General features: G+C 35.5%; 2 protein-coding genes across 10 annotated transcripts in view; one reads left to right on the plus strand and one right to left on the minus strand.

The window, feature by feature from the left end:
- Positions 1–23,280, minus strand: part of LOC127433199 (cell adhesion molecule 2-like) — a 648,459-nt gene that overhangs the window by 141,758 nt on the left and 483,421 nt on the right. The gene's annotated exons all lie outside the window — the stretch shown is intronic.
- LOC127433200 (CD209 antigen-like protein E) overlaps positions 1,175–23,280 on the plus strand; it is a 50,595-nt gene continuing 28,489 nt past the window's right edge. For 2 of the 6 annotated variants that reach the window (XM_051684929.1, XM_051684928.1), the window contains exons 1-4: positions 15,718–16,050; positions 17,462–17,671; positions 17,942–18,069; positions 18,187–18,293. In XM_051684929.1, coding sequence (XP_051540889.1) covers positions 15,882–16,050; positions 17,462–17,671; positions 17,942–18,069; positions 18,187–18,293 — 614 coding nt within the window. In that variant the 5' untranslated portion in view covers positions 15,718–15,881. Of the gene's footprint in view, positions 1,470–1,649; positions 1,974–5,226; positions 5,355–5,470; positions 5,575–5,687; positions 8,961–15,716; positions 16,051–17,461; positions 17,672–17,941; positions 18,070–18,186; positions 18,294–18,406; positions 18,571–22,643; positions 22,880–23,280 lie in introns of those variants that run through there. The other 4 variants (XM_051684925.1, XM_051684924.1, XM_051684926.1 and 1 more) reach the window with 4 other exon arrangements.

A 23,280-nucleotide genomic window follows, 5' to 3' on the forward strand; every position in this document is an offset into this window, starting at 1 on the left:
TCTTGAATTAGATTGTTGGCATTTAGTGAATAAAACAGGTTTTTGCGCTGAAATACCATGCACAAATGTGGCGCAACTGTTTTGTGAATTTGCCAGAGAGAAAAAGGCTGAACATAACAGGATTATAAAATAAATGTTGTATATGTACTGAAAATATAATGAATGAATTAATTAAGAAAATGTCAGGTTTATGCATAAACATATATTTGTTGTTGTTTTCCAGTGTAGCTCTATAAAAGACTTTTAACCCTGTCTCTCGTATGAAGATAACTAAAGCAAAGAGTGCATTTTTCAGGAAGATTACCTTTAAAGACTGGGAAATGTGGAACAATGCATTTCAGTGACATGCAAATTGTTGGGCCTGTCTTTTGCATACAAACATAATGGACCACATAATGACTTCTGTCACGTCGCTTCAGTTGCTCCAACAATTAAAATCTCAGGTGGGAGAAATTGCTGTGGAGAAATGAAGGGAGAGGCAACTACAGAGGGAAGGGAAAAGTTGTCTGACAGTTTAGCAGCATAATAGTTTTAGCTGGCTTGCCTGCTGAGATTGGAATTTCTAAAACTAGTGAACAAAGCAACCATGATGAACCACCATGACAGCTAGTAGTTAATCATTCTAGAATGTAGAATAATGCCTGAGCCTGCATGCGTTCAATATTTGTTTGATTTAAATGAAACTTGAGTCACATGCCATTGGACAAAGGAAGAAAAGAGGAATTAATATTATTTGCTTCCCCCAAAAAAGTATCTGAGATTATCTGTGTTTTATGTAAGATCAACAAACAGTGAAAAGAGAAGTTGTGAAGTCTGCAAAGTATATATATATATATATATATATATATATATATATATATATATATATATATATATATATTTAAGGGATTTTATGGGTTTTTCTAGGTAATCACCTTTAATAATCATTAAAGGTGATTAAAGGTGATCAAAGGAGGGGATTTTGAGGTGAAGTATATATTAGAAGTCTCCTATGGTCTTGTAAACAAACAAAATGGCACTTTTGGAAAAGCTGGTGATAACAACATTTTGAATAATGATAAAGAGACAATTTCCAGACATCGTCAGTTTCTGTAAGAACAAAGACATTTTGACATTCTGTGTTGAGTTCCTGCATGTAGTAAGTTCCTTTATCGATAAAGTTTCCACGTAGAAGTTCCTTTTTTGCATAAATACTTAAAACCTTGCTGCATGGACACTCATCAAGAATACAACAAAGTCCACCACAGGGGAGGTATTAGTTAGTTAGGTGTTAGTTATTAACATCTTGGCGGCACTTGAAATGACTGAATATGTGGATAATACTATATATGAAAGTACAATGGACACAGAAGACACAGCAGAGAGGACTGTTGATATCTATGTCACTGCTGAGACTGTAAGAGATATTAAACACAGGAAAGAGAAGGAGCACCCTAAAACAACAACCATCCAATCACCTCAACACACAGGTACTGAGTGTTGCTAACATCATTAATTACATTAAGAAATTGCTAATAAAGTTTCCTCATAAAACATAATGGAAAAAATATATATTCATAAAAAATTTAAAGCACCACCATTACCTGTTTACATGTTTAACGGTTCTAAATGGGAAATCGAAGAAATCTGTTTATGTTTGTTGCTCTCAGGAAGTGACCCTATAAAGAAGAGAAGCTTCAGAGAAGCTACAGTGTGTTTGGGGCTGCTGTGTGTTCTTCTGCTGGCTGCAGTCATAGTGCTGTGTGTGGAACTCATTACAAATACTGACCAGTTTAACATCAAGAGCAAAAAATTCGCAGAAGAGAGAGATCAGTTACTAACCAAGAATACCAACCTCACAGAAGAGAGAGCCTGTTTAATTTTTACAAATGAAAATGTGACCAAGGAGAGAGATAAGCTAATAATCAGAGTTAATAATCTGACTTCAGAGAGCGACCAGTTGAAAAAACTTAAGACGAGTCTTGAAACATTGGGTAAGTTTCTTTGGTCTATTTAGTAACATGCTATATAGCTGAACTTTTAAAAAAAATGTTTTTAAGTTAAATGTTTACCCAAGAATGAAAATTCAGACATCATTGATTCACCCTCATGTTGTTCAAATCCCTTCAAACTTTCTTTCATGCATAGAAAACTAAACAAGATGTTAGGCAGATTGTTAGCCTTAGTTAATGGTGACTAGCGTTCTGCTCAACATCATCTTTTGTGTTTCACGGAAGAAAGTAAGTTAAATCATGAATCAAAATGGTGCTCACAAGCGCCCACATTATGGTAAGTATGCATCGTCTATGCATGCTTTTTTTCAAGCTCACACTGGTGTGGACTATTGGTGATTTCCAGTTTGTGAACAAACCGGTTCTTCTTTTAAAATCAAATCAGTTCCAACCTGTCTCTTCGATGTGTCCAACACTCCGACTTGAAATTTGACGATAATCGGGAATAACATGAACGTTGAACTAGTGATGTCTGCTTTTGCTAACTCTTGTATGCAATGAACTGCTCTGACTAGTTTGCAAAAAGTACTGAATGATCAGGTTGCAACAGTTCTCGAGATAACAGTACACTGAACTGAGAACCGTCTCTCTTGGACATGCTAGAAATGCCGAGAACCGATGAGTGAGCTGCTGATACTATGAGTATTCATGTACCATAAATACTTGTGTATTTTGAAAACTAGAAAAAAGTATAACAAATAAAACGTACTGCAAATATGTTTATGACTTGAATGTATTACAGTTTTATTAATGTCTGATGATCATGTCACAACGGTTCTTCTCAGGTCAATAGTATGTCTCGATCACAACAGTTCTCGAGTAACAATACACTGAACTGAGAACCATGTCTTTCGGACATGCCCAAAATGAGTGAGCTGATATGATTGTACCTAGGATTTGAATGGGGTTATGAAATTCATTTGTTATAAAAAAATAAAATAAAATAAATAAAAAAAAATGCTTATGACTAAGACTTAAATGGTATTTTACGAACGTCCTGAGACCCGATATTGACTGCTGTGTCCATTTTCCATTTCGCTTTTGGATTTGTATCTAGCAGCAACTGATATGAATTATTATTATTTTTTTTTTACCCATTTATTATATACTGCATATATAAAAATGTTTTGTCAGGTAACTTGTGTTAGGTAAAAATGTGCTTTATCTAGAAACATCTAAATTAAAACAAAAATGATCATTTAATATGACTAAATCAACCTGATTACATTAAGTTATAACAACAAAAGTAATTTTTTACTCAATCTAAAAATGACCCCTTTTACAGTGTGGCTGTATGAAATGTAAAGGTTTCTGGTAAATTAAATTAGTAAATTCCATGTGATCCCTTTTAATTTTACCCAATATTTGTTATTAAAGCAGAATAAAGTTAATATATTCATCTTATATACTTATGTTCATCTTACGCTAGACATTCTGTCCCCCTCACTTCTGAAATGATTGCTATGCCCCTGGGTAGATCAGTAATACAAGTGTTAAAATGTGTTGATTTTCTTAATGATGCGTTCGAGTAAAACTGTTTAGATATCATAGCATAGCAGTGTGTGAGTAATAGAGTGAAAAATACATTATAATCAGCCATTGTAGTTGTGATTTGTGTGAAAGTGAATAAAAAACATTTGTTGAGCACCTCTTGTGTTCATTTCACCAATAAACTGCGGCAAATCGTAGAAAGTGGCACGTAAAACTCAGTTTGCAGAAATGTAGTTATAGTAACGTTCATTCTGTGAGACTAGATTCTGTTCAAAAGAACAGGTTTTTTCGGGAATCAGATTTCACAATACAATGGCATATACTGTGGTCTATACCCAGTAGACCATGTGGCATGCTGCATAGAAAGAGTTACAAAAGGAACAAGAGGAACAAGGGTGCATTTTCAGATGGGGCCATAATCATTAATAATAATTAGGGCTTTATTCAATATTTAAACACTATTTTTTAACACATTTATTTAGTTTGCCTTTGCTACTGTGTAACTGTTTCATATTCTTCTGTATGACTTCTAAAATAATATATGCAAACACAGACATTTACAAACTTTTTTTTCTCTCTCCTTTTCTCTCACTTGCTTTTCTTTATTGTTTATGATCAGCAAAACTGATTCTCTCTCTCTCTCTCTCTCTCTCTCTCTCTCTCTCTCTCTCTCTCACACACACACACACACACACACACACACACACACACAAACACACACACTCAGCTGACCTAAATGATGGAGAAAGACCTTCGAAGAAACATTGCTGATAAGATCACCATAATTTATGCAAACAGATGAGCTCTGCAGATGAGCTTAGGCCCACACCTGCCACATCAAGACAGCAACAAAAATACCCTTGTTATACAGTATGTATAAGATTAAGTCCAAGTGTGGGAAAAGTTATATTATTTAAGATTTTAATAACCAGTTAGTTCAGTGTTTACATTTACCACACAGAAAAACACATATGTCTAATTTTTCAGAAATATGTGTTTCTGTGCGACAAGTAAGAGCATTTACATAAACTGTATATTGTTTTAATAAAAAACAATAGAATTATAGTGATTTAACATTATAATTGATTGATTAATAGGCTGATTTCATTTATAAATCGACTGACAACCGGACAAATCAGAAAGACCACTTATATCACAAACAAACCATATCTGTGACTATTGTTTTAACCCTTAAACGCATACCTAGGGTCTTTAGTGACCCGGGACCTCATTCCACACCATGTACCTCATCCATTTTTTGGAGTTGTGCCCACACCTCTATACTATTCCACAATCTCTCTCTTCTATGAATTCTTTTTTTTTTTTTTTTTTTGCACTTCCATAAATTCTATTTTTATGAATAGTTCATATCTATATAATCTTACTTTCACAGGATATCTATTTCTTTGTTTATTACACTATATTCATACAAATAAATAATATATCATGCTAATTCTCTGTACAACAAATAATTAACAACAATGGTGATTTATCAGTATTCCATTTGCATGTACACATACATATTATACATGTTATTTATTACTCAAGTTACTTTTGAAATTGCTATTTGATGAAGAAACAACATGGAAGTAAACTACAGCAAGTACAACACATGAACAATATGATATGATTTTTGTCATTTGATTGTTTGGTGTAATTCCCATGCATTTAAGGGTTAAATAACCTGTCTAGTTGAGCGTGGATGAGAGTAAAGAGCTAATAGCTGAACTGGTTGTGTTAACAGATGGATGGATTTACTATCAATACCGTTTTTACTACTTTTCATCTGAGATGATGAACTGGAATGAGAGCAGAAGATACTGTAGAGAGAGAGGAGCAGATCTGCTGATCATAAACAACACAAAGGAACAAGTGAGTGAAAAGAAAGAGAGAGACAGATAAAGTTTGTAAATATATGTGTGTGTTTACAGTATATGTTTAGCAATGAAGATATTAAACTATACATTTGTTACGGTTCATTCTTTAAGGACTTTGTTAGAGAGATTACCAAAGATAATATCTGGATTGGACTGACTGACAGTGACAAAGAGGGCACATGGAAATGGGTCGATGGCAGCACACTAACCGCTGGGTGAGAAATCACTGAATTTAACTGATTATTATCCAATCAATGATTCTCACAGTCAGTATATCATATCACACAGAAATCAGCACTGAAGATCTAATGCTGATCTGTTGTTTCAGGGACTGGAGGAATGGAGAGCCCAGTGGTGGTACAAGTGAAAACTGTTGTGTGCTTTCGTCAGCAAAGTTGACTGATTGTCCATGTAATGCTGGTTATAAATGGATGTGTGAGAAGACCATTTTACAATGACTCATGACAATAAATATTTGTGTATAGTGTCTATATTATGAACACCCAAATAGGCCTGTTGAAATCTTGTGTTGAACAGTCTTGCTTTGTTTGGATGGCACCAGCCACGGCTCGTCTATATGGGCAGGTAGGACAGAGCCCCACCTAAATATTCATCCACTTGCAAACATAGATCCATACTATAAACTGACAATAATGTAATTTGTTTGCCCATAAATGTGTTCAAAATGCTGACATATGTATTTAAAAGCAGGCCTAGTATAAGTTTTGATCCTATTTCTAAGTCGTAAAGTAGCTGAAAGCTCCATTACATAGCGCTTGATATAGTTATTCAAGCATGTGAGGCAGAAAGTCTGCTGCCCTCCCAAACTCCACAGTGCCCCTTAGTTTTCCCACTGGAAATCTGTGGTCAGATATGAAACTGCAACTATCCCTCATTGAGACCTACTGGGGCAGAAAATAATCTGCCCATAAACAGTGCCAAACCAAAGGTAACTTTAGTATTAGTGCGCGCCAGCAATGTGACATATGCAAACATGGCGAGCACTATCGATGAACGTGTGTGTAACAGCGTGTTGTTTCCATTGCAAATTGAAGACAAATTGGCCATCTGACAACTTGGTCCTTGGTCAGACATAAATAGTTTGGCAATCAAAAGTTAAGGGTAGGTGAGACGTGTATTTTGTATGATGACAAACTGTCAAAAAGCCTTGGCTCTTGAAACTTTCAGTTTTAAATTTACTGTGATTTAAAACTTTCTTATCATTATAAAGCATTTAGTTTTTTAGAACTATGAAATGTGTAAATGGCATGTAGATAGTTCTGTTTCTCTCCCTCCCCTCCCTGGGGTTCTTTCACAACACTTATAAAATAACATTTGATTTAAATTTTGATCTACAACAAGTCAACATTTTAAGATAAAGCGTTCTTAATTGCATTATTAGTACCAACATTATGTTCTAAGGGTGCCGCCTTAGAATAATGCAAAGACGCCACATATTGTGTCCGAGTTGAATAATATAAAAAACAAAAAAAAAACCAATCTGCCCCATCTATATCTCTGGTCACAAGCCGCTACTGGATGACGTGCCATCCATATAAGCAAGGTAAGCAGTGCTTACCTAACAGAAGGGTGAAAAGAAAAATGACACTATGAAATATTGAAATTTGTCATCTTTCATCTCAGCTGAGCAGCACAGAAATGTATTCATTTATTTGCTTTGGCACCACCTTCAGGTATAAGCACTTTATGTTATGCTTTCTTTGATTCAAAGCATTGTTTACGGCCCTTTCATTCAGAACTGTACGTTCATTCAAATTGAATCACGCCCGCTACTACAAATGGCCAAGGTAAGCATGCTTACCAAGATGAGTAAGCCAGTCAGAAGCTCCTTCCTTCAGTCATGCAATCTAACAGGCTAGATTTTTGTTTTCAACACATTCAAGTTGAAAAACGTGCATCAGCACATTCAAGTTCAGATAACTAATGCGTTATTAAGCACTAAAATGGATATAGTGTAAGCATCGGTGATCTACCGGGATTTAGCAATGTTGATTTCAATGGAATCAAGAAAGAGAGGCCATTCGAAACTTCAACAAGTGGGCGACTTTTACAACAAAGTGACAGAGGTGTTTATTCGCAGGGAGAGACGCATGGATTTTGTGTTCAAGTGAAGGTTAGTTAATATATATATTTTTTTTTAAATCTGTGTTATTGATACTAGGTCATTGTTTCTGGTTAGTCTGAGGCTATGAAGTAGTGATCTAGCAATCATGTCCTTCTTGTGTTATGTCTGTTTTATAGTTCTAACGTTAGGGTGCAGTGTCTGTTTAAAAAATATATATATTAAGGAATGTAGACTGCCTTGTCTACATTACATTTGCCTTGTGCATTCAGTTTAAGATTGTCGTCTTTGGTGGTCAGATTAGTTAATTGTTGCTGTCCAGTCCACTGGTTCTAAACTGTGGGAAGAGTGACGTGTGAGGCCTATGATGCTGAAACTAGTTGTCAGGTGTATTTTGTTGATTCATGTCTTTTATTTTGAAATTCTAGTTCCTGTTTCATGTCATGTGTTCCTGTTTCCCTTGTCATGTGATTCCTGTTTTCCCTCCATGTTCATGTGTCATGTTTTCATTGGTTTATTGTTTAATTATCTTGTTATCAGTTCTGTTTGTTCATTGGTTTATGTTCCCCCATGTCCATGTATTTAAGCCTCATGTTTTCCATTGTGTAGTTGTCTAGTATTGAATGTGATGGATGTGAGTGTAGAAGTTTATGTCAGGCCACGTTTATTGTCAAGTCAAGTTTTTGTCAAATTTTTAGTCAAGCCATGTTCATGTTTATATTTAGTTAGGGTTTTTGGATTTCACGTTCTGTAATTAAAACTGCACTTGGATTCTCATCATCTTCGTCTTCATCATCATTGCCAGCAGCCAGCATACGTTACACTAGTAATTGGCAATCTTTTTGTTGTATGTCAAAACAAGCTCTTCTGGCACTATGGTTCATTGTATGATTTAATGGACATAAATATGCTCGGCTCACTATGTGACAATCTTTAATTTCTGTGATATCAATATTACTGTCCTGAATTTAAAACAATTTGGTCATGAAGTTCGCCACTGTGACATAATTGTCTCCATTGAGTGGTGGGTCTTAAGACAACAATTTACATCCATAACATTTCCGCAACATTACACTCACCCGTATAATGTGTTTTGGGCACAGTGTTTAATAATGTTTATTAAAAATCTTTGATACTTGCCCAGTCTGATGCAAAGCCCATGGCACTTGCCTCGATCAAAATAACATGTTTAACAATTACAGACTCACAGCTCTGCAATCAATACAATCTTGGCTTCTTTACATTACACTACTAGAGCTAATGTGACTTAGTTTGTTGTGGATCATGGGCTAATCTTCAAACAGACCTTTAATTCATTCATTAGTGTTCCTCATTCTCAATATTCACTCTCTGATACTCACTAATGTCTGAACACATGAAGACATCACAAACAAACTGCTAAAATATACCTGTGAAATGTAATAGCTATGCTGTCCATGGAGGGAAAGAACAATATTTTGATTAATAAATTTTCATGCAAACAACATTTTCCAATAAATTTAACTCAGCTAATCAGAACTGTTGCATTATTTGGGATTAAACTGATCCTTGGATTAAACTGTTGTTCTATATCAAGGTTAGGCAACCTTTTTGACATGGAATGCCATTTTTAATTTACCTTGCCAGTGGCTGTGCCGACATTTTCATCAGTTGAAGGGGAGAATAAACACTATTAAAGTGTGATGAAATTTGCGCTAAGCAAGCCATTCGAACATCACAGGCCGATCAACTACAGTATTTAGCCCTTTTCAGTGAACTGCAAGTGCAAAATCCTAAAACGTTCTTTCCAGGTTTAATTTATATATAAGATATTTGAACCCCATGATGTGGGTTTATGCTTTCTCTTTTAATCGTTTAATGTAATTTTGAGTGTTACTGTGGTTTAAGGATGGTATACCTGTATGCTGGGTTGGAAATCTCAAGGATTAATAGTGTTGTTTGCCTTATAACATCACGTGTTGTTCTGAAAGCAAAAATAAACAAATGAAACACGGAATGTAGGCTGTCATCCGTGCAGATTGACCGAAGCAAAGCGGGCGCATTGACTCGCGCGATTAACTGAAAGTGTAGCACTACCGGCTCGTGATGCACAAATGGCTTGCACGCGCTGCACGAGTCTATTTGGTATACTGCAGTCTTGTCACATTTTAACTTTTTGTTTAGCCTCCCCTTCAGCTCATGAAAACACACTGCATGATCATGAGGAAGGATTACATCAAGATGTAGTCTGGAATGCAGGTGCGGCATTTCATGTCAATAAAACAGTCTATTCCTCTCACGCCATTACTGGTGTACCAGTGATTACCCCTCTGGGTGCCAATGCTGGCATGCATGCCATAGGTTGCTGACCCCTGTTCTATATGAAAGTTTTTGCAGCATTTTATGAGAGCTGTGGCAATAAACCTGCTTGAAAACACATGCTATACTGATTTCATGAATCATTATATGGGACATTAAAAAGCAACCAATGTAAACTGCTTAATATGTTTAATTTAGAACAAGGCCAATAGTTAGAGTTTTGCAATACAATGTAAATGCAGGGGTGCCCCGTTATCAAATCTTGTTCAGTGTTTAATTTTATTCAATTTAATTCATTAAATTGGTATATTAATACCATAAATCTTAATTCTGTTTCCCAAGTTTAATATATATGGTCATATGATTAAAAATAATTATTAAAAAACTGCCAACAAGAATAAGGCTTTTGTATTTATTTATTTTTATTTTTTGGTATATTCAAACTCTCCTATTCAAGCAGGGATATTGAATACATGGTAAGGTTCCATTCTTTACCATACATTAGTAAATGCATTAGGTATCATGGACAAACAATTAGCAATATATTGTTTACAGCATTTATTAATCTTTGTTAATGTTAGTTAATAAAAATACAATAGTTCATTGCCAGTTCATGGTAGTTCATAGTGCATTAACTAATGTTAACAAAAAACTTTTGATTAAAAACATTTTTATTAGTATGTTGAAATTAACATTAACTAAGATCAATAAATGCTGTAAAAGTATTGTTCATTGTTAGTTCATGTTACTAATGTTGTTAACTAATGTTAACAGATGAAAACTTATTGTAAGTGTTACCCAAGGCAAAGACCTAATAGCCGAGTCATCCACTCTAAAAAATTATTATGTCCAATAATAATAATTCTTAATAATAATGTCACTTCACTAAATTTGTTAGTGAAGAAAGAAATCTCTTGAATTGAGTTAATCACAAAATAAAAACAACAATCTATGTAAATGTATCTGTATCATTCTACAATTTATTTGTATAATCTTTGCTTGCTATATTTTAGCATCAAATCAAGTAATTATATAAAAATCAAGTAATTATTTAAAAAGAAAAAAAAAAGGTAAAAACATAAAGTCAAATGAAAGAATGCAAGACTGTCGCAAACTCCATGTCTGTTGCTCGCTTGTGCTCTCTATCCAATTTTGTAAGTCTGTTGTTAGTCCACACTGAAAATAGAGACATCATACATTTATAATGTATAATCAGTGGCGAATTCTCAGGGCCAGCAAAGCCTTCTCTGCTGGCCTAACATGCCAAATAATTAAATATTTCATATAATCATTCTCAATCACCTTTTTGCCTATGTATTTTCTATGTAATCAAAAAGTTTATGCAGTCAGAATTTATTCCTTGATGCTAACAAGCAAAGTGTGACAACTGTTTTACAAATCGCATGCCCGAAGCAGCACGTGAGTTTGAGCTCCACCCCCTCAGGCCTTCAGAATTTCTTCAGAATCCCTCAACAGTGCAAATAAATGAACAACTGAAGTCAGATTGTCAGATTCATCAGCCAATCTCATTGATTTATTTGTTCTTGGTGGGTGTGATCTTTAGGATATGTCCCAGTCAAGGCCTTCTAGCTGGCCTTGAGTGACGCAACCATGCTTTAAGTGATGTATGTAATTTGAAAGTGAAGAGCGCGAGATTGTCATCACTGCCGCTATCGCCATTGAGAAAGAGATCCTTATGGATTTAAAATCACGAGATGTTCTGCATGACCGTGTGATTGCTTAATTTATTAAACAGGAAAGGAGGTCTGATTTTCACTTCAAGTAAATTGGTAAGTGCTTTTTGCATTGTTATAGCAACATCAGGAGTTTTCTAAGTGTAAATTAGGCTGCTTGAGCATTCAGTGTCAGATCAAGTTTTGAAAAGTAGTGCTGCGTTCCATTCAACTCGGAAAGTCGGATTTTACATCTTCCTACTAGGAAAAGTGCAATGGTATGCATCTTGAAATCAGAAATTCTCAACTCCGATTTCACCGAGATGCAGGTGCATGATGTCACATAAACATGTCGACACTCAGGGAGATATACAAAGTAGGTGATAAACATTCACTTTATTAAGTAATATCGATAAATGAGTTTGTTTCCACATTACATGACATTAAAGCTTGTTTAACAAATGCCTGCAGAAACAGGTGTATAAAACATTATAATCTCTTTTGATAATCATACACCTGAAGCACAAATGCTAGCGCTGCAGCATTGTTTATCAGTTGGGTTGCTAGGAGACATCTCTAATGAATGCAGTTCCGAATATCGGGGAATGGAATGCATTTATGGTCGGAGATATCAAGTAGGAATATTCCACATCCAACTTAACGAAACAAAATTTATTGCAAGCAACATTTAAATCGCAAATATTATCAGATAGATTTTTCCAGGTATTATAGACCTCCTTGGTAGATTCATATTGAAAAAAATTATGATTTTTGATGTTCATTTCACAAAACAGTCATGCTGCAGTTAAAATTAGGCTTGCTTGAGCATTAAGTGTCGTTTCAAGTTCTGGCTTTCGTGCGTGGACGTGTTTTTAAAATGTCAGTTGGTATTATTAGTTGACTACCACGTAATGTATGATAGGCATAGCGTATTATTCATTGTGAAACTGAGTTTTCTTAATGGCATGAATCGCACTGAAGGCCTAGACTTAAAATGCACTTTTTCCATTTCCTGGATCTACAAAAACTGAAAAGCCTTTGTGTTAGTGTCACATTTATAATCATTAGTGATCATTTAGGGTGTCAAAGTTGACACATTCATGCTTGTTCTGTTTCACATGTCATCCACACAAACAAACACATATATTTTTATGCTTGAAAAAAAAAAAAAAAAAAAAACAGTATTTGTTATAACTAGCTGTTATAAATAATCTGTCAGCTAAAATAGCTAATAGCTGAACTTGTGTTAACAGATGGATGGATGTATTATCAATTCAGTTTGTACTAGGATACATTTCCTCAATGAAAAAAGTTAATGTAACCTTTCATTAGTGTAACCTTATTTTTTAGGTAAATTTAGTGTTTGTGTGTGTGCACGCATGCACAGATTTTGCTGCTTAGTGAAAGGATGTCCACTGGAATTGCTCTATTATGTGTTATGATATTAATGTGTTATTGTATCATCTTCTCAGGATTTTGTTAAAAATATTAGCCATCAGTAAGGTTTAAGTACCCCTTCATAAAAAATAAAAAAACACACACACACACACAAAAAAGAGATGTGTACCAAAGACTAAATATAATTTAACCTTGTCATAAATATTGGCTATTTTTGATCAATCAGCATTGGTTTGGTCTAATGACATCTCTTTACCTATACCCATTAGGGCTAAAGATTACGATACACAAGCTCTCGATTAGATTTGATTTTGATTCAGTTCCGATTAATATGAATGTATTTCAGTAATATTGTAAATTTTTCTAACATATGAAACACATTCTCTTTCAGCTAATTATACAGGGGACCTTCTAAACATTTTGTCTCTCTAAAACTGTACAAATTCCATGTATTTCATCAGTAAATATGATGTCCTGAAATTGCATATATCCTATTTAATATATATGTTTTATTACATGTTTACATTGTTTACAAGTATTTGCACTGATATGTAGAAGAAGAGCTAAATTGTTACTGTCTCTTTAAGACTACCGGCAGTTCAGTCAGTGAGTGCATATTAATGAGAGATAACGCGCACAGTTTCTTTAGTGCATGCGTGCTATGTGTTTAGAATGAATGTTTCTGTTTGGTTGTTTTTGATTAACAACTGAGTGTGAAGAACAGAAAGTGTATTAAAAGAGACATTATTCAATTACAAATTAATTGGGTTTATCTCGTCTTTGGATCACACGGAACAAGTCAAATCTAACTTTGACTATCAACATGCATTTAAAAGATCTCGATACCTAACTTTGCATAGAGTGAAATATCAACATCGGGATTGTTCAAATGAAGATCGCAGATTAATTGGTACATCAATATTTTTACCCATCCCAAATCCAGCCATATATCTTGTTAGGTTCAACATAGCAAATCAAGTACCCCCTGAAACTTGCTTACTTACCTCCGGTTGGGAATCACTGTTCTTAAATTTGCCTAATAAAGCTGCACATTGTGCCTAACAACATCCTTTAGCTGTGGCTATATTCACAGTAGAGCAAAGCCTCTCCTTATTGTTTAAACACAGTACATTATGAACATCTATTTCGACCTGTTAAACATCAAGTTTAGTGTTTTGTTATTTTGCCTGTTTTAGTTTGGGTGGTTATTTTTACAATTATTTTCAGTAATACCTTGTAATTTAACAGCTTTAAAGAAATAGTTTACCCAAAAATTAGAATTCTCTCATTACTCACTCTTATGCCGTCTTAAACTCGTATTAATTGTTTAATTCTGTGGAACACAAACAAAGATTTTCCGATGGAGATATAATGTGAATATATCCATACAATGCAAGTCAATGGGGTCTAAAACTGTCAAGCTCCAAAAAGAACATAAAGGCAGCATAAAGGAAATCCACACAAACAAAGTGGTTTAATCCATGTCTTCTAAAGCGATGCAATCCATTTTGGGTGAGAAACAGACTAAACTTCTTTTCCACTATAAATCTTGACATCAGCAGTCTCATTGACGCACTCATGAGAGAAGCTCAATTACACTTCCTTGCGCGTGGTGCATGCATAGAGCGCCTCAAAGCATGAGGAAGTGTAAGGGTGAGCAAATAATGTGAACTATCCCTTTAATATTAAACAATCTTAATACACACTGTCTTATAATACAATAACTACATTTGATATCTGTATGATTTCAATGAAGCTTACATGCCACTGGGCACAGAAAGAAAAGAGGAATTAACAGCATTTGCTTCCCCAAAATAATCTTCTGAGGTAATCAGTATTCTCTGCAAGATCATTTGATAGTGAAAAGAGAAGCTGTGAAGTTGGCAAATACTATTGTCTAAGGGAGTGACATGGAGAGTGATAGAGAAAGAGGGAGAGAGAGTATTTTATGGGGTTTTTCTAGGTAATCACGTTAACCCCTTTCAGACCCTGTATGCAGTCCAATAGATGTTAGTTTCCTCTGGTGTTTTTTTAAGGTTTTTGTAATTTGGTGCCCCTGAAATCACAAATAATTATTATATTAGATGCTGCTAAGTCAAACTATGAGCATCATATCACATTACCATAAACTTATTTGTGGCTGCATTTAAAGCAGAACTAAAGCATGGTCATATTTGTGTGTCCCTGGAACATAATTGGGGTCTGAAAAGGTTAATAATCATTAAAGGTATTTAAAGGAGCATATTGGAAGCATATTTAAGGCGCCTCCTATGAACTTGTAAATGGGCCAAACGAAACTTTTGGAAATGCTGGTGATAACAACATTTTAAGTAATTATAAAGAGAAAGGTTCCAGATATCGTCAGTTTCTGTAAAAACAAAGACAATTTTGGGGGGCCTGTGTAGCTCAGTGAGTATTGACACTGACTACCACCCCTGGAGTCATGAGTTCGAATCCAGGGCGTGCTGAGTGACTCCAGCCAGGTCTCCTAAGCAACCAAATTGGCCCAGTTGCTAGGGAGGTAGAGTCACATGGGGTAAACTCCTCGTGGTCACGATTAGGGGTTCCCGCTCTCAAAGGGGGTAAGTTGTGCGTGGATCGCGGAGGGTAGCATGAGCCTCCACATGCTGTGAGTCTCCACGGTGTCATGCACAGTGAGCCATGTGATAAGATGCACGGAATGACGGTCTCAGAAACGGAGGGAACAGAGACTTGTCCTCCGCCACCCAGATTAAGTAACCGCGCCACCACGAGGACCTACTAAGTAGTGGGAATTGGGCATTCCAAATTGGAAAAGGGGATACAAAAATTAATTTAAAAAAAAGAACAAAGACATTTGGACATTCTGTGTTGAGTTCCTGCATGTAGTAAGTTCCTTTATCAATAACGTTTCCACATAGAAGTTCCTTTTTGCAAAATACTTGAAACCTTGCTGCATGGACACTCATCAAGAGTACAACAAAGTCCACCACAAGAGAGGTATTAGTTAGTTGTTAGATATAACTTTTAATAACACTTTACATTTGCACTATATAGTTACACGATTGTTACCATCTCGGCTGCGCTAGACATGTCTAAATATGTGGAAAATACTATATATGAAAGTACAATGGACACAGAAGACACAGTAAAGAGGACTGTTGATATCTATGTCACTGCTGAGACTGTAAGAGATATTAAACACAGGAAAGAGAAGGAGCACCCTAAAACAACAACCATCCAATCACCTCAACACACAGGTAATGTGAGTTTAATTTCAACACACTGAGTTTAATTTAAACATTTTCCTCATAAAACATTATGACAACAGTTAGAATAATAAGCATATGAAGGTACCATAATTGCCACATTTTGGAAGGTTTTTTGGTTGATGTTGGGTGTCCTAAATGGTGAAGGAAAGAGACTGGCCCTGTCCCAAATGGCACCCTCCGCTCTTGTCAAGAGTGCAGACTTTGGTAACGTAAGTGAGTGCAGACTGATGGGGCGCTAGTCAGCAAGTCCATGAGGGTGCATGAGTGATAAAAGTGTGGATTTGGGACAAACTTCAAAACTTCAATCAGAGGACGCATTTTTTTACATTATGTTTTTAAATACATGCAGTTTTACAAATTATTATTTGAAAAAGTCATGGCATTGATAGATAGGGTAAAGGAACACACTTACAATTTTAACTCACTATTGAATATTTGTTTTTATTAAATAATTTCAAGCAACACACTGACAATAAAGCATTAGATAATGTAATCAAGAACCTCTGAAAAACAAAGCACGCATATAACTACAGCAACAAAACCCCATCGTTTTAAATCTTATGAGAACACACAAACATGATTCAGAGACATGGATGGTTACAGGCAGGTGCTTAGAACACAGTAAAATGTATAGAAAGCACACACTGCCATATGCCGCAAAAATAGTTATAAAATATACACAGCCACATTTCTGTGGGTAAACAATTCACTGTTTGTTTATCAATAAATATAAGCAATCTTACAAGCTACAGCCATGTGCATTAATGTATCTGAGTTTCTTTCTTCATCAAAACAGAATTTAAGATTTTTAGGATTTCATTTCAAGCCTCCTCCTTTAAACAATGCAAGTGAATGTACTCCATTTTTTGACGGTCCAAAATGCATATTTAGGGTGCATCAAAATAATCCACACGACTCCAGTCGACAAATAAAGTTCTTCTGAACCCAAATGATTGATTATTTTTAGAAACAAAACAATACTTCTATACTTTTTAACTACAAATGTTCGCTTCCATACATCTCTGTGACGCGCGCTCATGAGAGGGATGACGTAAGCTCGTTGGTAAGGTCACGCGTGGAGGAGGAGGCAGGAAGCGCGTCTTTAATCCGCGATTGACCGCCTCATCCGCCATATTTTTCATCCAGCTCGGAAACTCCAGTCCGCTGTGATTGGTCGAGAGGATCAGTAACGGTAACTGCAGGCTCAGCCAATGGGCGCATTGAGGGTGCAAAGGGGGCATTCACGAGCACCCCTCGTAGTGCTAAATTGTCAAATGGGACACCCTACGGTCTTGTGGACTTCTTGCAGTAAAGCGCAAATGAAGGCCACGAGACCGCAAGTCTACATCAAGTGTGCCATTTGGGACAGGGCCATTGTCTTAATGTCTGTTACCCTTAGGAAGTGACCCTGTAAAGAAGAGGGGCTCCAGAGCAGCTACAGTGTGTTTGGGGCTGCTGTGTGTTCTTCTGCTGGCTGCAGTCATAGTGCTGTGTGTCATGTTCACTCAAGAGAGAGAGTGGATAATATTCAAGAATGACAATCTGACTAAAGAGAGAGACCAGCTTAAACGAGAGAAAAATGAATTCCAGATGACTCTTGGTAAAGTGGGTAAGTTTCTTAACTCAATACAGAGATTGTTTCACATGAAAACTAAATGAAGAGAGAGACCAGTTATTACCCAGTAACACAAACTTGAAAATAATAAATTAATAAAGGGATGAATTATTAAATGAAAATGGTAGTGATGTCTTTTTGAAAAGGCTAATCTTGAACTACAAAAGTATTCCATTTTAATACATATGCACAATGTGTTATAATAAGTTTAATTCAGTGTGGATGGTAAAAAAGGGCTAATAGATGAACTGGTTGTATTAACAGATGGATGGATTTACTATCAATTCAGTTTTTACTACATTTCCTCTGAGAGGGAGAGCTGGAATGAGAGCAGAATATACTGTACAGAGAGAGGAGCCGATCTGCTGATCATAAACAACACAAAGGAACAAGTGAGTGAAAAAAAACAACGAGAGAGACAGAGAAAGCTTGTATAGTCTGTAATGTGTGAGTGTATGTTTGTTCAGCATTGAAGATAATTTTCATTTGTTCCTGGTTCATTCTTCAAGGAGTTTGTTAAGAACATTACTGTTGGTAGCATAATGTGGATTGGACTGACTGACAGTGATGAAGAGGGCACATGGAAATGGGTCGATGGCAGCACACTGACTGCTGGGTGAGAAACCACTATATTAATCTGATTATTATCCTATAAATGATTCTCACAGTCAGTATATCATATCACACAGAAAGCAGCACTGGAGATCTTATGCGGATCTGTTGTTTCAGATTCTGGGGGTATATGGAGCCCAATGGCAATACAGGAGAGAACTGTGCTCTTACTCTTTCATCAAAGTTGGCTGACTATCCATGTAATTATAAGTATAAATGGATCTGTGAGAAGAGCTTTGCAAAAGAGCCCATTACATAAAATAAAATTTTCTTCACATTTATGAATGAATAGAAAATGTACTCTCATGCATGTGCTTCAGTTTCATTACATGTTGATATAAGACACACTACAGAAGATATGTGCAGTTCTTGTGTTTGTGTATTTACTCACTTTTTTCAAGTTTTTCGATAAAACGGTGATTTCCTTTTAAAGCCGCTCGTAGCCGCGGGTCGCTCAAAACAAACGCAGGATAGCACCACAGAGACACAGAGTTTACAGTTTTCGAGAAAATTAACTTATGAACGGCTTACTTATAGTTGTCTCTGCATAAAAAGTTGGGATAAAAGATAAAAAAGTTGGGATAGAAGGAAGCATTTTAACACTGAAAAAGTTATATACTTTTAGCAAAAAAGGAATGTACTTAAAAAAAAACTCTACTTAATGTCTAATTAAATCAACTCAAAACTGTGATTTATTTGGGATCAGATGACATATAAGGTTTGGTTAGACAAACTGTCAGAAGTTCTATATGGCCATGTACACAGAACAAAGTTCAGGAGTGACAACTGCATTAAACTGCCTGAGTGAATGCCCTAAATTTCATTCCACATGTTTCAGAACAGGAGTTACTCCAATACGCATATTGAAAATGTGGTTGTCACTTTCTGAACATTTCAGGATGTAATTCGGTTGTAGAATGCGGTTGTGACTCCCGTAAATTACCGAACTGTGGGGCAGATTCACTAAAGAGTCACGGCACATTTGCACGTGGTATTTTAGCGCAAACACCTGCGACTTATTCACTAACTGCCTGCAATCAAGTTTAGTTTTTTTTTTTCTCCTAATTTGGAATGCCCAATTCCCACTACTTAGTAGGTCCTCGTGGTGGCATGGTTACTCACATCAATCAGGTGGCGGAGGACAAGTCTCAGTTGCCTCCACTTCTGAGACTGTCAATCTGCACATCTTATCACATGGCTCGTCGTGCATGACACTGTGGAGACTCACGGCATGTGGAGGCTCATGCTGCCCTCCACGATCCACGCACAACTTACCAAGCGCCCCACTGAGAGCGAGAACCACTAATCGTGACCAAGAGGAGGTTACCCCATATGACTATACCCTCCCTAGCAACTGGGCCAATTTGGTTGCTTAGGAGACCTGGCTGGAGTCACTCAGCACGCCCTGGATTTAAACTCGTGACTCCAGTGGTGGTAGTCAGCGTCAATACTCGCTGAGCTACCCAGGCCCCCACGTTTAGTTTTTAAAAGAGATGTTTGTGAACATTTTCAACTGATCATTTCAGTGAAACTGAAATGTATCAAATAATCATCAAATGATTTTGAAGAGCGTTATAACCTGGTATCTACAACGGTACATTTTTTTTTTTTTTTTTTGCTAAATATTCTCATAGACGGAATGGATAATATTCTTAAATGGGCTGGAATGAAGAGTGACATTGTAAAACATATCTATCTTGTGTTTTTTGTAACAGAAATCATTAAATTACACAGTAACTTGATTGAAAACTGTGGAGACTGTGAACCAGAATAAAGAAAAATTATTATCACAGTCACTTGAAAAGAGAAAACCATCATTTGATAGCAATTACACACCTGAAAATATTAGCTCAAACGAATAAAACTGCTCATAATGTCTCATAACACACTCATTTTTATGCTGTGAACTGTTTATTTACAATAGCTTTTACCATTATATGAATCAATACAAAAATGGATTAACGTTCAGTAATTAGCTTTAATTTACCTTGGAGGAAATGTAGGTGTCCTCGCCGATTTACTTCATGCTCATTTGGGAATGAGGAATGACACAGTTTAATCCGTAGCACGCTCTTCTCTACATTTAAAGTTTTATTTATTTTTTATCAGAAAGAAAAACACTGCATGTATCCTCTCTAGATACCTCGTGTCACTGTTACAAGTGACCCGGCAACAAAGGATTTTAAATTTTTTTTTATCATGTTGATAAAATCCTGCATAAAACTACAACCCCAATTCCGAAAAAGATGGGACAGTATGAAAAATGCTAATAAAAACAAAAATGAGTGATTTGTAAATTATAATAACCCTTTGCAATATTGAAAGCTCTACAACTACACATTATATGATGTTTTACCCTGTGAATTTTTCCTTTTTCTTTTTTTTTTTTTATGTAATTTCAAATCAGATGATTGCAACATGCTCCAAAAAAGTTGGGGCAGTCGAGTGTTTACCACTGTGAAACATCACCAATTCGTTTAATAACACTTATTAAGCATTTGGGTACGGGAGACAAGTTCCCCCATTTATCCATTATGCAGGTCTTCAGCTGCAGGTGTATATACCGATCAGCCACAACATTAAAACCTCCCACCTAATATTGTGTAGGTCCCCCTCATGCCGCCAAAGCAGTGCCAACCATTCTATTCTTCTCACCACAATTGTTCCAGAGTGGTTATCTGAGTTACCGTAGACTTTGTCAGTTCAAACAAGTCTGGCCATTCTCTCATCAACAAAGCGTTTCCGTCTGCAGAACTGCCGCTCACTGGACATTTTATTGTTTTTGGCACCATTCTGAGCAAACTCTAGAGGCTGTTGTGCGTGAAAATCCCAAGAGATCAGCAGTTACAGACATATTAAAACAAGCCTGTCTAGCACCAACAGTCATGCCACAGTCAAAGTCACTGAGATCCCATTTTTCCTCCATTCTAATGGTTGATGTGAACATTAACTGAAGCTCCTGACCCGTATCTGAATGATTTTATGCATTGCACTGCTGCCAAACGATTGGCTGATTAGATAATCGCATACATAAGTAGGTGTAAAAGTGTTCCTTATAAAGTGCTCTGACATCTATATGATACTTTCTTTGCCTAAATTATACTTCCTTAGTAAAGAGTGGATGGACACTCTTTCATTTCAGTGTTAAAAATGAAAGTAAGCCAAACTTAATATATTCACTACATAGTAAATCCAGTAGTAAATCTGGTAGTTTGAAACAATATGACTAAAAAGGAATGAAAAAAATAAAAATAAAAATAAAACAACATTTTTGCTGCTGCACTTTGACATCACTGGCACCTTCTAAAATAGTGTGAAAAAGCAGCACAGTTCAGAGCAGTGCAGTGTACCTGAATAAAAAAATCTCTGAGAACAGATATGAAAAATTACATATTACATGGAATACATGTTTATATATATATATATATATATATATATATATATATATATATATATATATATATATATATATATGTGTGTGTGTGTGTGTGTGTGTGTGTGTGTGTGTGTGTGTGTGTGTGTGTGTTTATTTTATTTATTTTTTTATGACCGAAGATGTCTTGGCATATTTGTAATTTGATGTTCCCTTTGTTAAGAAAGCATCAAATCACTCAGTCATGGTAAAAGTTAGTTTGTGAAATGTTTACTATGGAGCCAACTTAAACCAGTGTAAGGAAGAATGAAAGAAAAATATGCAAGACTGAGCATCCTGCTTTCAATATGCAAATTTTCAAGTGTGATGTATTTCAGGAGATTTATATCAGTGATATCTGTATATGGTAAAAGGGAACTTTTCTGTATGGCATTTTATAATAATAATAATAATAATAATAATAATAATAATAATAATAATAAATGTTTACACCTAAGCAGCTAAGCACTCTTAAGGTTTTGAAGTCACATGATCTTGGTCTTCACAAAATGACCACAAATGGTGTTGTTATGCCTACTGAAGTTAAAAAGAATAAGTGAGCTACCTACTTGATCAGATCCATAGAAAAAAAATAAAAAATAAAAATAAAAATAAAAAAAACAACAAAAAACAACAACAACAAAGAAGAGCATGTTATAATGTCTTAGTGTAAACAGCCAGGAATGTCTAATGACATTTATGTCACCATGATGAGGCATTAGTCTCATGGAATGGACAAAGAAAGAGTGGAGATGATGGTGGATATCTATGACACCAGAGATTTTTTGAGAAATCATGACTTCAGGACAGAGTCAAACTCCAATACACAAACACAACAGCCACTTCAATATACAGGTAATTAAATTACTTTCTTAGCTAAAATGAATTAAAATGAGTTTAAATGCATGCTCATTTATTTTTTAACCATGTTGGAAGAAATAGGGAAGGGAGCAGAGAGAAGGGAGTGTGTGAGGAACAGAAGCTCCAGAGCAGCTGCAGTGTGTTTGGGGCTGCTGTGTGTTCTGCTGGCTGCAGTCATAGTGCTGTGTGTCCAGATCATCTACTTTTACATCGAGAGCAAAAACTTCACACAAGAGAGAGACCAGTTGCTAACTAAGAATACCAACCTCACAGAAGAAAAAAAAAAAAAAACATTTTGCTAACATTAAATAATAAAATTACTTTACAAAAAAAAATAACAATACATTAACAACACATAAATATTGGTTAATAATAATTTGAGCAAATACTTATAAATGATTAGCATTAAAGTTATATACAGTATGTTAGCATAATGTAAACATTAGAAAATAACATTAATCAAGATTAATAAATGTTTAAAAAAATAATGGTCATTATTAGTTCATGATTCCTAATGCATTTACTAATTAACATAACCTTGTAAAATGATGAATGAAACCTTAATTTCTTTATCATAACACTTTATTTTTTGAGAGGAAACAGTGCACTTCATGTCTGTTCTCTTCAGGAAGTAAGTGTGAGAGGAACAGGAGCTCCAGAGCAGCTGGACATTTACTGTAAATAAATACAGATTTTTTTCTATCTTTTTCATAATAAG

Source organism: Myxocyprinus asiaticus, chromosome 43 (assembly GCF_019703515.2).
Source record: "Myxocyprinus asiaticus isolate MX2 ecotype Aquarium Trade chromosome 43, UBuf_Myxa_2, whole genome shotgun sequence".
In the NCBI taxonomy this organism is placed as follows: domain Eukaryota; kingdom Metazoa; phylum Chordata; class Actinopteri; order Cypriniformes; family Catostomidae; genus Myxocyprinus; species Myxocyprinus asiaticus.